This window comes from Tyto alba, unplaced genomic scaffold, assembly GCF_018691265.1.
Source record: "Tyto alba isolate M040663 unplaced genomic scaffold, T.alba_DEE_v4.0 Super-Scaffold_20000042, whole genome shotgun sequence".
Taxonomy (NCBI): Eukaryota; Metazoa; Chordata; class Aves; order Strigiformes; family Tytonidae; genus Tyto; species Tyto alba.
In genome coordinates, this window is record NW_024881293.1 from 7,705,438 (window position 1) to 7,721,253 (window position 15,816).

General features: G+C 44.8%; 1 protein-coding gene across 4 annotated transcripts; it reads left to right on the forward strand.

Moving 5' to 3' along the window:
• Nucleotides 1–1,327: 1,327 nt before the first annotated feature.
• On the forward strand, nucleotides 1,328–15,472 carry LOC104363574 (probable glutamate receptor). Of its 4 annotated transcripts, none has more exons than XM_033007536.2 (12): nucleotides 1,329–1,410; nucleotides 1,980–2,177; nucleotides 3,508–3,618; nucleotides 6,533–6,564; nucleotides 8,983–9,042; nucleotides 9,709–9,888; nucleotides 10,557–10,783; nucleotides 11,634–11,731; nucleotides 12,224–12,441; nucleotides 13,471–13,696; nucleotides 14,305–14,552; nucleotides 15,105–15,472. In XM_033007536.2, the coding sequence occupies exons 3-12, from the start codon at nucleotides 3,546–3,548 to the stop codon at nucleotides 15,204–15,206; spliced, it is 1,464 nt and encodes a 487-aa protein (XP_032863427.1). In that variant the 5' UTR covers nucleotides 1,329–1,410; nucleotides 1,980–2,177; nucleotides 3,508–3,545; the 3' UTR covers nucleotides 15,207–15,472. The 4 variants fall into 4 exon arrangements, with proteins under 4 accessions (XP_009968345.2, XP_032863427.1, XP_032863426.1 ...); XM_033007535.2 differs by having other exon boundaries at nucleotides 3,511–3,618; XM_009970043.3 differs by lacking the exon at nucleotides 1,980–2,177 and having other exon boundaries at nucleotides 1,328–1,410; nucleotides 3,511–3,618.
• Nucleotides 15,473–15,816: the final 344 nt, after the last annotated feature.

Sequence of the window (15,816 nt, forward strand, 5' to 3'; positions counted from 1 at the left end):
TCTGATTTTTGCTAACTTGCCCCTACATGCAGTCCTTTGCCAGAATCTCTAGGGCATAGCTATCAGGTGAGAATGAATGAACAAATCACATTCGAACTACCAAAGAGCACCTGGAAATGAACCTGTAAACATGCCCAAGCCTCTGAGAGAACTCCAAGGTAAATAGATCTTTCTGGATTCTTTTTCTGTTTTGGCCCGTATAGAGGATGTAATTATAGTTTATAACCTATCTTAGCATCTTCTCAGAATTTATACTTCAAGTATGACTTACATCATCTGGGGTCTGAAGTGTGTTAAAAGTGATCTAAGGACTCCCCTTAATTGCAGCGAGCTATGAGTCAAGCCCTTGAACTGTTAAGTTAATTTGGCTTCACCAAATGCAGTCTTCTAAGTGTTTTTTATTGAAAGCTAAGTAATTTCTGACTCTGCAGAAGGCAAGCTGTGTTGACATCTAATAATTGATTTACTCAGTGGCATGTATAGAAAAAGCTTATGGAAGAAGGCCAAGATGTGCAAGCTGCTGGAGAGTTTTCCATCTTGAACAGTGCTTAAAGTCAAGTAGGGAGTAAATTTTTGTTTCTTACTTAAGTTTGGACATGTTCCAACTCCCCTGCAGGATGAGTTGTAATAGTTTGCTGAATTCTTGTGAAGGCACTTCTTTGTTATTACAGTGCCTTGATGTGTGTATTTATAAATGACGTGGCCCAAGAGAATCAGCCACTTGGCAGGGTTGTACTTTAGCTCACTTTTGAAGTGAAACTAGTTAATAGAAGGATGAAGGGAGACAGGAATTTCACTTCTGTGCCTGTGTATTAAACAGAACTGTGCAATCCAGAGAGGAATATAATGGTTTACCTTGAAGCTCAGACCTTCCTTCAGCTGTCTGGGAATTGTGAGGAAGTACTAGATGTATGTAATAGTTTGGAGGGTTGGGGTTTCTTTTTGTGTCATGCACGAGTCCCCCAGCTGATCTCCTGAGATATTCACATAGCGGAGAAAGCCTTGAGCAGCTTACACCATCAATAGCCAGGAGAGATGAGCACAGCCTGGCAAGACACTATTTGAAAGAGAGGACTTTTACAGGACCACACAGCAAGCCAGTAGTGGTATTTTCTGAGTCTCAGTGTAGCATTCAGCTGCTGGACTCAACTGCTTCCAAACACTGTCTTTTTGCTGGGGGTAATCTCCTCCTCTCTTTCCCCAAACCCAAGGTGCCCCTAGAGTCAGCAGTGTGAGCTGGCATGTTCTGCAGAAGCCCCTTAGCCTGGCTCCTCCCTCTCTTTTGGCTTTATAATAGCGCCGAATGCCTGTGAGCATTTGGTATTCCAGCAGTTTCACTGTGCCTGTTCAAGTTGCTTCTGCTAGTGCCCAGTCAGCCAAACGGAGCTAGGAGAGGCTAAAGGAGTCACTGTAAGTGAGACGCTGCCTTCGGTCACTGCTGTTCTTGGTCTAGATGACAAGGATCAAAGCCTGTGTGCAACAGGCTCTCTCCTTCCTAGCTTATGGTTGTTCATCTTTTCCGCTGCTGTTATAATTCTGATGCCTTCCTTCAGCGCTGCATCCAGAAGACTGGTTGAGGAGTAATGTTGTCTTGTTTGTTTACATTTTGAAACACTGAAAACCCTCTGAGCAGTGAGAGCTGATTCTAGCAAAGTAACTTTTAAAACCCTTAGTTTGTTTTGCTGTAAAGCCAGCATGAGAAAACTTTGTAGTATCTCCTCAGGCAGATGGTGAATGGATATTGAGGTAGTTAATTTAAGCAGTAGCTAAGGAACTCTTTACACATGGGGAGGCACTAAACCCCTCTGCCCTCCCATTATTCTCTAACTGATTCTATTTGTCCTTAAACGACTCTAGTACTAAATTAGAGCAAGGGAAGTATATTAGCCTTTGCAAAAATTCTTTTTTGCACATATTTACAATCTATTTGTTATTTTAGACAGTCAGCAGCCACAGTGCTAACAGCTCTTTCTTTTCAGGGTGATGCAAGCAATATATTACCAGCTCTGATTAGCTTTTTTTTGAAGGAGGCCACTTGAAATAAAGATCCTTTTGTAGTATGTACCAAATTGTAAGGAAAAAGGATCAGTAATTTAAAGGCTAAATCTACCAGGAAAAATGCAGTTTCTCACTGGCTGAACCTGAAGACTACCGCTACTTTTCCTTTACGTGCCAAGGTGGGTGATTTAGCTGTGCAGTTCATGGGCTGCTCTGGCTACCACTTTGTCTATATTCTGCAGTTTCTTTTTTAGAAAATGTAGGCTCATCCATAACACAAATCTCAGTCCTCTGATACTTTCACAAGGATCAAAGTACTCCAATTTTGAAGTATTTCTTACAACAACAAAAACGACAGCATTTAAATTTAACCCAGAATCTTCTGTGTAAATTTTATTCAACTCTCTTATGAAGTGAAAAATGTAGACAAAGTAGGTGAGGGAAACTACTGAGCTGTAGTGTCAGGTGTTTTCACAGGAGTGCAGGTTTGGGGAAAATTTCATAAAAGTTGATGAGGTAACGTGAACTGAAGCCAGTGTTTTCTAAGCATCAGTCAGAAGCAAGTAATACCATATGGATGATTTTTTTGTCTATATAGTCTCCTAAATGGTAAGTTTTCTTGGTCATTTTTACTATGTTTTTTATAGTTTCTGGGGTAATGGTGTCCTAACCTTGTTTGACACTATGATGACAAATACAATAAAAAGTATTGCAGCAGCTTGAGACTTCATATAACCTGGCATTGATTGCCTTTCATAGTTCTGTTGCTGTTTTGCAATGACAAATGTACAATTATATCAAGCCATGCAGAAATTTTGTTGCAGGGTTCGAAATGGAAAAAGTTAATGAAATATGTTGATTTTCACCCTCCTTTTCCCTACTCCTTTTTCCTTGTTCAGTTAAGAGTAGGGGGGTGAAACAAAAGAGGGCTTCAGAAATAATTTCTCACCTCTCTTGATGGAGGGTGAAACAGCTTTGTTACAGATCATTTTGGAGTAACTGAAATGAACACTTGTTTTCTGCAACACAGGTGGAAAATTAAATTAAGGTTTTGCTTTTAAGCCCCCCAGATGAGAACCTCCTGGAGGAGGTTGTTTTATTAGCGCCTCAGATGGCTACTAAAATTTCTTTAACAGCACCTGCCCACTTCTCAGGGCGTAAGGGCCTCGTGCCCAGGAGCAGCCCGCTCCCCCCGCTTCCCTCCCTGGCTGCGCGTGGCCCTCGTTGCCCACAGCCACCCCTCTCCAGGGCCTGCTCACCGACTGGGAGAGAAACAGTGCAACAACCAGTGCAGAAATCTGCTTTCTAGGTTGGCCACATCCTTTCTGATGCAGTGAGGTGTTCACCAGAATCTCTTTTTTAGTGTTTGTTATGGCTGGTCTCGGAAGTGACTGTGTTTCCACCTGGAGACCTTTGTTTGAATTGGGTACTCTTCAGAATGAGGTGCAGAAAATCCAGGACATACTGATTTTTAACCCAGCAATGTAACAACTTGCCTTTCATCTCTAGCAGGAAGTTTCCTTTAGACAGTAGATATTTCTGCTCCAATGGACAAAGCTCTTCACTTCATGTTCTGTGTAATTACAACCTTGCTGCTCCTGAGACAATCAAGCCAGGCAGGTAAGAAAAATGATCCAAAAATGCTGGATGCATCCAAATCTGGTTTTTTTGTTCTTTAAAGAGTATTAATTTTTCCAGTCTCTAACTGCTAGTGCTTACAGAATTCTGTCTTAATCTAAGAATTTGCTTTCAAATTGGTTATTAAGGTATCACCAGGGCCTACCTTGTTGTTACAGATTGTGCTCGTGACTTTATCATGTTCTGAGTGCTGTTACCAAGTGTCTTTGCTGCTGCTGTTGTAAACCAGATGTCGGAGATCAGGGAAAATGAAAAAACCTAGAAAAATCTTATTAGGTGTCCTTGAACACCATTATTGTGGCTAAAGCTGCACTGTTTTGAGTCTATGGTCCCTTGAATTGCAGCAAGATACGCTGATTAACTTGTTTTTCTGTGAGCAACGTTTTTCATGTTACTTGTGTAGCCCCTCTGCTCATGGCATGTTTTGGGAAGGAGAGATTTAGTGCGTTGAGGTTGTCAGTTCTGCGAGTCTCCCGACTTCTTGTAGACAAAGGATAGCACTACATTCCCCCCGAAGTTCCTGAGGGACAGTGGCAGGAGCCTGCCAGGGACTGCCCAGCGATCAGCTGGTTGGATCACACCTCGCGCTCAGCCTGAGGAGCTGGGGAGTTTGCTTTTGCAACTGAACAACAAACACTATTGCTTCGATCTTCCTGTGGCTTTTTGGTGTTTGATGTCTGGAGTCTAAGCTCACACTAAGGAGTAACTTGACCTTGCAAAATTACTGGGAGATAAAAATCAGCTCTCTGTTTAGAGGGTTGGGAGAGCAACTGCGCTTCCTGGGCTGCCTCCTGTCCCTCTGGCACACCCATCTCCTGTCTACCCCAGGCTGGCAATTGCATGGCTACGGTAGCAGCAGGTCACCTCGGGTTACAGGTACTCCAGCCATTTGCTTCTGTGATGGTGGTCAAATTCTCTCATACCAGCCTAGAGAGGAGGATGAGGTAGAAAAATGGGGTGAGCTGGCCAGTTCTTAACAGTTCTACAAGCTTTTTTATGAGAAGTTAACCATCTCCCTTTCGAAGGCTGGGCATGCTCAGAGTAGAAGGGGTAAGGACAAGGCTGATTTTTGCAACCACAGTAATTTCCTGCAGCCACCAGCCTGTGGGGAACGAGTGGAGGGATGAGCCTTTTCTCTTTGTCTTATACTTTTTTAGACTCTCATAAAGGATTCTCACAATGAGGACTTGTCTTCGGAGAAGTGTCACTGCAATGAACTTTGAGTTAGTGCTGCAACTTGATCGCTTATGGTCCTTTCAGGAGTTCTTACAATGGGGCTTTGAACAGCTGCATCCAGTGCCACTGTGGGGGAGCTGGAGCCCTCAGTACAGGCTGTCTTTTTCCAAGAAACCATAGCAGGTCTTCAAAAAAGGAGCCTCAAAAAGCTTTTACTGGCTTTAATGAGTTTCTGAAGGGAGACAAGAGAACTGCTTTGTGAAGATTTCCAGCTCCCATGGAGAACTGTAGTGGAGAGGGAAAAAACAGGTTTTGTTTTACAGTAATGTAGAGTTCATCACAAGGCCAGAAAATGCAAAACCAAAGAATGAATATGTTGTTATATTTAATGAAAAACTCACAGCTTTTTCTTGAAAGAGTGAAAACACCCTAAATTTTTTGTTTTATCTTGAGGGATTTTTGGCTTTTGCACTGTGAACTCTTTGATTCCAAGGAGCAATACTGTGAACATTCTAGAAGAAACATCCTAGGCAATTAATGAGTTGTATATTGACATAACTGTGGTTTTAATTCTGCATCTCAATCATTGTAGTTTAGCTCTCTTACAGCTAGGGAGGGATTGAGTTATTCTCGTGAATATTACTAAAAGGGAAGCTGTGGACCAAGTAATTTATTGGGACTTGTTAAAAGTCACACAGCAGAGCAGAGAGTAGAACCCAGAAGCATGACTAACCTCAATAATAGCACTTTTACGGGTGGATCTCGGTGTTTTTACCAGAAAGGAGTATCATTGCCTTGGCTTTACAAATGGGAAACTGAGGCATAGAGGGGAGAAGAGGCACAGAAAAGGTCAATAGCAGATTTGACAGTCTGACACTGGGTGTTCATTCCAGTGCTGTCTACAGGGTTGCACTGGCTCTCATCACACTTAAGCAATTTGTCAATTTTATGTACTCCCCTTACTCTCTGTTCCTTGGTGGGATACAAAGCACAGGCAACACCAGATGGATTCCTGGTCCCTCTTTCTTTAGCACTGTTGCTGTTGGTTCCTGGCTTTGGTCATGGCCCTTTTGGAGGTTTTAATTTTCACATAAATAAAAAGTCAGGGTGCTTATAATTTGAGAGGAGAGTGTAGTAGAACGTGATGGAGAACTACTCCTGGGGTTGCAACCCCTTTGGCTGCTTTGTCAGTAGGACCCTATCATTGAACCAAACACCCTATCGTTAAGGAAGGGAAGAAGAAGAAAACCTAGTGCCTTGGAGCATAATGGAGATGAACTTTTGGTTGTTTACAGGGCTTTTGCAGGAGTTAGGGGGAAATCTTAGTTGTGTGAAGTAGCAGGAGAGCTGGTTTTTCACCTTGTCAGGGAGGGCAATAAAGAAACAAGGCAATTGATTCTCCGGAATCCATTCCTCAGTGTGTGAGTGACAGCTGTAATCATGAAGTTACAATCGGAACCTTCTGCAGCCTGCATCTGGCTGGCTGTGTTTCTGCTTCTGTATTTCTGCTTCTGTGGGTTTCACACAAATGCTGAGCTGGGAATGAGGAAACAAACTTGACAGAACTGCTGCAGGTCAGCTGTGCTATGAGTGTGTGAGTCACGGGTAATCATTCTGACTATTTAAGTGCTATATGAAGTGAGGGATATGAAACCTCATTTTAAAGGAGCTTTAAATATAAGCCCTGCAAGAAGTTAATCTTGTTGTTGTATTTTTTCAGGAACTACAAGGAATGGTGATGCTGTGAGTAAGGTATGTTTAAGTTCATTGGTGCGGAGCTACCAAAGAAGGCATATGTACAAAATGTCTTACATTTTAAATTCAGAAATAGATGTGGTCATAGTGTGCAATGCTTTTAATCTGTAAAGTGTTATTATTTTTAATGTGCTTTTCATAGCTAGTGATGGCCATATCTAAATCTGTCTGTGTGGCTACGCTTTTTTTTACTCATTCTTTTGTCCAGAATCCAAAATTCACTCATGCCTCAGGGAAAAATCTGCACATAGCCCAGTCTTCATGGCTTACGGAATTTAAACCTCAGAATTATTGCATCACTTATGATCTTTATAAACTACTTATCATTGAAGAAAATTCAGACACATACAAACATGCAGAGATACCTTTATTAGTTCTTAAGATGTGTGTTTTATTTCCAAAAGTTTGCACTTAACATAAAAAGGGTCTGCGTGGGATGTGATTCCTCAGGCTTTAGAGGAAAGATGGCAAATGCCACTTAAAATCTGACCTGCAAGAACACGGATATATTCACGTAATGCAGGACAGTATTTGTCCTAAAGACTTTCCAATCAAAAATGGTGGGAGAGTTGGGGATGATAGCATTGGGAAATGAAATTATTTGTCCAAATGGCATAGGTAGAGACAGAACTTGTGTCACCTGAATCTCAGCTCATTTCTCAGTCTCAAAGTGTGCTGGATGCCTGTCGCGTGCCAGAAAGAGAGGTTTGGGGAAAGTCATGGCATTTCAGTCAGGTTCAATTAACATAAACCTCCAATTGTTGATGCTGATATTGAGAAATAAACACAAGCGAACAAAAAACCCCAGGGAAACACATCTCAGCTCCTCTCTTGTCCTCCCCCTCCCCGCTCTCCAGTCCCCTCGTTGCACACATTTTATACTCAGCCCCTTTGGTGAGGCAACAAGGCGGCACAAGAGGTTGGGGTCTGTGTTTTGTGGTTCCGACTCAGTCACAGCCGTCTCCTGCAGCTCTGTCCCTCCTGGGGAAGCTCTCGTGCTCCTGCTCTTGCTTGGGGCAGCTCTTCTGCTTTGGCCTTTCTCCCACTCTACTCTCCCTCCTGCTCCTGGAGCTTTCTTATTTCTCCTTTGCTCCTGCTTGGGCAACTCTCCTGACTTGACATTGTCCTTAGTGTCTCTTCCTGCTTTAGTGTTCTCTCATCCAGCAGTTACCATACTTTTTTTAAGGATGTTTTTCAATAGGCACCATAATGATTCATTCCGTTTTGGTGCACTGTGGGTCTGTTTTGTTCATGTCTAAGATGGCTTGAAATGGCTGTGTCCAGCACTGGGCAGTTCGTGACCTCCTGCAGAGGTGACCCCTGTGCCACCCCTACCCACCCTCCTGCTACTGAAACCTTGCAGCTTTTGCCCAATAGAATACTCTTCTGGTGTATTTATAAAAGTTGTAGTATGTTGTTGAGGTTTTAGTTTTTTTAAGAATCACTTTGAAACCTTCAATAACTAGTGGGTGAAGCCAAATGAGAAGTACAGGCCAGGATTCTTTGGCCTTTTGTGTTATTCACCTTCTTGTTTGGTAGGCATAAATGTTTTAAACAGACCTGAAAAGAAATGTGACTTTTTTGCTTTTGTCTAAAAGCAAATTGTAGTTTATCTGGCAATAACAACATTGCTTCCAGAACACTTTGCTGAGCACAACTTCAAACACAAAGCTCAGCCCTCAAGTCCTTCCACTGCAAAGAGAGAATCAAAGCAAGATCGTTTGGCTCCTGGAAGAACTGGAGCTTCTTTTGCAGATCTTTTACTGCATGCATATATAAATATATATATATGTACACATACGTGCTCTCTCACTCTGTCTAGAAACATCTGTGTAATTTTAGAATAAAGGGATACATTTAAGACCAAGAAATCTTGCAGAATTAAACTGCTTTAGTGGCAAAAGCTTGAATTGTTCCAAAGTAGTACTGATCAGAAATCATCTGCAGTTGTGTGACTGTAAGGTTGGAAGGTGTACTCTTGAATTCAGCATTCCGTGCAGAAGTGAATCCGTGTTTCCTCTCCTCCTCCTCTCAGGTTTCCTACTGTTCTGTCTCCTGGAATTGCTCTCTCATGAGACTTTAATTGGCTGCTAACTGGTTTGTCTGCAGCATGAATCCATTTATTTGGAAGACTGTTTATCTGAAGAATTATGACAACATTTAAAGTGATTTTTATTTGGACAAAGTATGATGACAACACACAATAAAGTGAAATGCTTGTGATTTTTTAATTGCTGTTAGGGGGCAATGGCGGTGAGATTGCTGCATTTCACAGCAGCAGATTTATAGCTGGTTTAACACATGTACACACCCCTCCTGACACCCACCCCGAGTTATAAGGTAAGCCTTAACTAAGTGGGGCCATGCCTGGGACTTTGAAATCCAATTTTTTCTTCTTCATTTTTTGATTTGCAGGGCACTGACTCAAGGGGACCAGAAGAGGGTCTTCCAACTCTGACTGTCACAACTATCCTGGTAAGGCAGTGACACAATACTGATCGTGGCTGGGAGATAGATGGAATTACTCTTTGCCTTTCTTTCTCCCTCCATATTTTTTATGCCCACAAAATGGACCGGGCATACACTTCTACAAACGACTGCTCTGTGAAGGCAGCCAGGCCTCTTCGCTGTTTGGCTATGCCTAAGGGCTGTCGTGTTACCTCTGTGTTGTTTCTGTCCTGCAGTGGAAGTATTTAAAAAATCACACATGTGCTGGGATTAAAAACAGCTTATAAAAAAAAGAAAATGCATTACCACACGCACCAGACAAGCCAGACTACTCAGAAGAAGCTGCAACAGTAAATTCTGATTCTGATGTCAGGCCCTGCACCAGCATGTGACCCTCTTCTGGTGCTTTGACGGGCCAAATGAAATGTATTTGGGCTTTTAGCCTGAGAAGATTATCACTGACTTCTGTGCTACATGTGGCCTGCAGAACGCCCCTGCCCCACTGGAGCTGCAGTCTATGACTAGTGGTGGCACCTGACTCCAGTGGATGTTTTTCAAGTTTGGAGATGTCCCCCCGATAGTGGCTAGAGGTCTTTGGGGAGGGTTTGTCAAAAAACAACGGCTTCATTCCCAATCAGGTGCACTGCAGACTATGAGAGTATGTAATTATGTATGTTTTCCCTCAATATCCAGGAAGATCCTTACGTCATGGTGAGAAGTGCCGAACTGGAGGGATACTGCATTGATTTGCTGAAAGCTCTTTCTGCAATGCTCCACTTCAGCTACAAGGTGAAGGTGGTGGGCGATGGGCAATACGGCGCCGTCTCTTCCAATGGGAACTGGACAGGGATGATTGGTGAAATTTTGAGACAGGTAATTTTCAATTTATATTTTTGAAAAACTGCAGCTCTAGAAGGCAAGAACAGTTCTTGCTAGTGTTTCTTTGTGTTCTGAGAGACTGTACAGACTTAGCTCACTAATGAAACAATGATCATGGCTTTAAGGAAAACTTACCTTGAACTTTACCACTAGGTGAAACTTGTCTCTCTCAGAATGGTAATGCCTTAGACTCCTCAAGGAGGTGCTGGGATGCAAATCTCATCCCACCATTCGCCATTCCCTGTGGCTAGCATTCTGTTGGTAACGTTGGAATTAAACCTTCTTTGCTCCTCCGGACTCAGTGCTGTGTCCAGCTGTCAGTCATGGAGATGCCACAGCCAGAAACAGAAAGGAACACGCCTTCTGCTTTTGGAAGACAAACCCAACGTGGCTCATGGTGCACAGCCTCAGCCTGTGTGTGTGGTGCTGTAGGAGGAAACCAGAAGCCCCAGATACCAACCAGCACCCCACTATCAATAGTGCAAAATGGGAACCTGTGCTGTTTCTTGGAGCTGCCAGTCTAGCTCCGTAGCTGTCTGTTGGCACAGAGAAGTGATTTGTCATGTAGGTATCTGCCCACTCCATCTGGAAGTGTTCTATTTGGGTGACAGAACTCTGAAGGTAGGCTGGATGGTTGATTATGTTTTATCTCCATCTCACAGGAAGCAGACATTGCAGTGGCTCCGCTGACAGTCACGTCAGCGAGGGAAGAGGTGATCTCCTTCACCACACCGTTCCTGCAGACTGGGATTGGAATCTTGCTTCGAAAAGACACAGTCTCTCAGGAGATGTCTTTCTTCCACTTCCTGGCTCCTTTCAGTAAGGAGACCTGGACTGGCCTTTTATTTGCTTATGTGCTGACCTGCTTCTGCCTCTTTCTTGTTGCCAGGTATAAATGAATTTGTTTTGCAGATTTTGTTCAAGTCAACTGCTTTCTCAGCTATGAAAAGATCTCAGTTTTAAAGGAAGTACCAGGGTGCATTTTGCTTTGAGGAACCTTCTGTACAGGCCCAGAACCAGGGCTGATAAAGCTCCAGTCATGTCAGATTAAGAGAGCATTAAGAGTAGGACCTCCCCACGAAGAGCACCGTGTCTCTTGATGTGGATTACTCAGGGTTGCTAAAAGGACTCCGTGTTTGTATGCTGGCTCTTCTTTCTCATTTTTATCAGAGTTTGACCATGTTCCTACATGCAGGTTTCTCTCCTGGTGTATTTTTATGCGCTGTATCCTGCACTGACTTGTGGAATAGATTCTCTCTGCCACTGCTCCACACCCTTCCCAAGAGATTCAGCTTCTCCCCCTTTCTTGGTTAGGCTGCACTAAAGCTCTCTGCAGCTGCAGTCTTGAACAGAAGCTCTATTGCTGCTTTTCTAGTTTTATGCACAACCTTCATGGGAAAGGATTTGCTCCATGGAGCAGCATTCAGTCCTATATTACGGAACAGAGCCAGTATTGCCACGCAGGTGTGCCTGGGAGCCTAGATTAGCAGTGGCCCAGGAAGAAAGTGTCTGGCAAACCTGTGACAGGACCCCCAAGCCATCACTGTTGCAAACTACTGGCAGCATTGAATAGGAGTACTCTCCTCTTCACTGGTTAAACTGGAGCTTGGGTGCAGGAGAAGCTGCCATGGAAGGAAAGGGTATTTCCAGGCTATCTGCACTGCTGAAGTCATACTGCAGGATTATTTATACTTTTTTTCCCCCTGAATGTCTGATTTTATCCTGCCATTTTCCCACAGACTGAGCCCCTGTGAATGGAACGAGCCAAAGAACGAAGAGAACCACTTTACCTTCTTAAACAGCCTCTGGTTTGGAGCAGGAGCACTTGCCCTGCAAGGTGAGCTGGGAGCGCTGTGGCAGGGCAGCTCTGGGAGCAGCAGGTTTTGTTAAGCTGATCCAGCTCTTGTCTGTCCTGCCGGGGGAGAGATGTTCTGACAGGGACACCCGGCAGCACTAGAACTCCCAGTTCGGGGAGTTTTGGTTTCAGACCTGCTGGAACGGCACAGATGGCTGGCTTCAGTCGAGGGATGTGTATTTTCTGAGTGTCAAGCTACCCATCACACCGGTGCTTTGCAGAGTGGAGTTTTTGTCGTTGCTTTTGGCCACTGACGTTGCTCCAACTCTGCACTGTGTGAAATATTGATGCAGGTCAAACCAGCCATCAGGGTCTTTTCAGGCTCCTGCTTTATGTAGCTGCAAGGCAAGATCTGCAGTTTGGCGTTTATTTAGAGGGAAGTCTTTAACTGAGGCTCATGGCTCTAAAGTTCTTTGGCTCTCTCTCACCATACATCACCTTCCACATGTTTTATCGGCTCCTCTGGTCGTGCAGGTGTCACCCCTCGGCCCAAAGCGCTCTCGGTGCGGGTCATCGCTGCTGTCTGGTGGCTGTTCACCATCGCCTTGCTGGCTGCCTACATCGCCAACTTCACTGCTCTGCTGAGCTCCGGCAGCGAGCAGCTCCCAATCCAGACTTTTGAAGATCTCGTGAAGCAAAGAAAGCTTGAGTTTGGGACACTGGACGGCTCCTCTACTTTCTACTTCTTCAAGGTGCAGAGAATCTCATTGTGCACATACACACGTGCCCTAGAACTGCTAAGCCGGGGCCAAGCTGTCTAGCTCAGGCTTATAGGTCCTTACACCACCCTCATTGCTGTCAACTCCATCAGTTTTCCTGTAATAATTCAATTGTTCATCTCTTCTTCCACCTTTCCTTGGAGAAGAGAGCATACAGAGAACTGTATTTTTATAGTGTGTTCTCTTTTAAGAAAGCAGTTCTCGTCTTCAGGGGTTATCTCTGTGGACCTTGAACATGAGGACTGACTTAGGTAATTTCTGGATACATTAACTGCATGCCCGCAAAGGTGGTTTTTGGGGTGGGTGGGAAATACTTAATCATAGAATCATTAGGTTGGAAAAGACCTTTGAGGATCATCAACTTGTGCTCCAGACCCTTCACCAGCTTTGTTGCCCTTCTCTGGACACACTTCAGCATCTCAATGTCTGTTTTGTAGTGAGGGGCCCAAAACTGAGCCCAGTATTCGAGGTGTGGCCTCACCAGGGTGACGATCACTGCCCTGCTCCTGCTGGCCACGCTATTGCTGACACAAGCCAAGATGCTGTTGGCCTTTTGGCCACCTGGGCACACAACCGGCTGCCAACCAACACCCCCAGGTCCTTTTCTGCCCGGCAGCTTTCCGGCCGCTCTGCCCCAGGCCTGTAGCGATGCAGAGGGGTTGCTGTGACCCAGGGGCAGGGCCCAGCCCTCAGCTTTGTTGAACCTCATACAACTGGCCTCGGCCCATTGATCCAGCCTGTCCAGATCCCTCTGCAGAGCCTCCCTGCCCCCCAGATCAACCCTCCCACCCACCCTGGTGTCATCTGCAACACTTCCATCCCCGTAACACTCTGCGTTAGAGGGAGATCTGTGTAGCTGTGTGTTAGTTTTCAGCAGAGAGGGCTCAAAGGGCAATGGTTTAAATACTCTTATTCCCCAAATTGTTTTGCAACCGTTGCGCATCGATGCAGATTGTTTCGGATGATTGTTTTACACTTGACACTTGGATTTTTGGGCTGCAGAACTCCAAGAATCCTACCCATCAGATGATCTATGAATATATGGACAAGAGACGAGACCGTGTTTTAGTCAAAACCTACCAGGAGGCAGTTCAACGTGTGATGGAATCAAATTATGCCTTCATTGGTGAATCGATCTCTCAGGACCTTGCAGCTGCCCGGCACTGCAATTTGATCAGGGCCCCCGAAGTTATTGGAGCCAGAGGATTTGGCATTGCCACTACTCAGGGTTAGTCATTCTGCACCACGTCTGTCCTGCTTCGACACGTGGATTTCACGGCTCTGAAGTAGCAGACTGGCAGAGCAAAAAGCCTGGCAGAGCCGAGTCCTGAAATTGGCACACATTTTCTGCATTAACACTAATAATCCAGCATGAACTAACTGGTAACCCTGCTCTGCAGTGTTTTCATTCTGTAGATGAATTCTCACTGGCACTCACTGACTCTTTGAACTGTAATACGTAAAAATTTCCAACTCTCGGGGTGTGAGTGGTTCCTGGTTTTGCCTTGGTCCCACTAATGCAGCCCTCCTCGTGCCGTTAGCAGGGTAGATGGTGCGTTCTCTGCTGGAGCATAACTGTGTGTATTTCTCCAAGTACTTTCACCCTGTCATTGTTCTGCCAGTATCGTTGTACCTCTGGGGACAGGACAGGAGGGTCGATATTCAAGGAAAGCTGTGGCTTAGTCTGTTGCATTCCGTGTGCAGAATTCCCACGGGGTGGTTGGGAAGCAGCCCCCGGCTGATCCCGCTCGGTAGTGTAGCAGCGGGTTTCTTAAAAATGTTCTAGTGGCTGTGATCTCTCCCATGCTCTTCTCTCTCCCATTCTGCTGCCGCCAGCATCCCCGTGGACTAAGAAGCTCTCCATCGCCGTCCTCAAGCTGCGGGAATCGGGTGATCTCGACTACCTGCGCAACAAGTGGTGGGAGAGCAGCTGCCTTCACAAGAGCGGAGAGCGGTGGAGTCCCCTGCAGCCCCAGGCTCTGGGCGGGCTCTTCCTCACCCTGGCCGTCGGCCTCGCGCTGGGGGTGATCGCGGCTGTGCTGGAGCTCTCCAATCGGAGCAGGCACGCTGCCGGACACGTCAAGGTAGGGGACAGTTCTCTCCTCTCCCACCTCCTCGGGTCCCTTCTGCTTCGCCCGGACGAGCGAGGCTCCAGCGCTCCACTGCGTGGTGCTGGATTTTCAAACTGAGCCTTTTTCTAGGGAAAGCAATGTAAGAGTGAAGGGGGAAAACATGCTACGTATTTATTCTTTAAGAAATTTCATAGCTTGACCCGTGTGATAACCTTGTAGCCTGAACAGGGTAACAGTCATAAAACCACCTGTTTCCCCCCGCTCCCCAATATTAAGTAGAAACATTTACTGTAACTCCTAGGCAGCCAAACTGCATTCCGATATGCTGAGTGTTTACAGAGAACAGTAAATCATCCATAACAAGTTTATTCTCAAGTATGGCTGTTCTTAAGTCATTTGACAAGCAGGAAAACACATGTAAATGAAACTGCCCCAGGATGTGAGCGTGCACCGTGCTGTTCTTGCTCTCCATCCAGTCCAGCGGATGGGTCGTGCACACTTCACCCGTGTGTTCCATGACACAGAACAACTCACCCCCTTGTTTTCTCCCCTTTTGTTTTTCAGAAATCTTGTTGCTCCGTTTTCACAGAAGAAATGTGCACTCGTCTACGTATAAAAGAAAATACAAGACAAAGCCAGGAGACTTTAGGGAGGGCTAATGCTTAAGAATTTTTTGCTTAAGGAATGGGCATGTATTAGGTTTATACCATATATATTTCATAGGAGCAATGTAGAAAGATGTTTTTCTGCAAGTCTAGAGTGTTAGTTTTCTAATTACAAACACACACAGAGAGCACTTCTGGATTGGCGGTGGAGCTGGATACAGAAGAAAATTAAATGGCTTGGAAGAATTTAAATGGATAAGGGGTAGAGTCTAACTGTTACTGGGAAGGGAGGTTAACAACTTGGTAAAATAAAGTGGAGATGGCTAAGATGGTGGATCCTTACTTAGTTTAGGTGTTTACTATGTAAGTACATGAACGCCTATAGGAGTGACTTGGGATAGGTTAATATGAAGCCTCTGCTTACTAATTACAGAATGAGGTACAATCTTGAAAAATTAAAGCTCTCATCTGCCTGTTCTAATCAAGAACTGCTTCTTAAACATTTCAGTTATAAATAGGCTGTACTCTTCCCCTCTTCTAAGCAGGTGGTGCTGGTCACTGTGAAGGTCATTTCTGAATCAGAAACAACAATACTGTAGCATAACCCCCCCAAAATGTGGGATGTAACTGCAGTGGCCTAAAACCCAAGAAAGGGAGAGTGTGCAGTTAAG

Coding starts and splice junctions, on each gene's coding strand:
- LOC104363574 (XM_009970043.3), top strand. CDS start 3,546: ATGGACAAAGCTCTTCACTTCATGTTCTGTGTAATTACAACCTTGCTG. Junction 3,619..6,532: donor GAGACAATCAAGCCAGGCAG/GTAAGAAAAATG, acceptor GTATTTTTTCAG/GAACTACAAGGAATGGTGAT. Junction 12,442..13,470: donor CTACTTTCTACTTCTTCAAG/GTGCAGAGAATC, acceptor TTTGGGCTGCAG/AACTCCAAGAATCCTACCCA.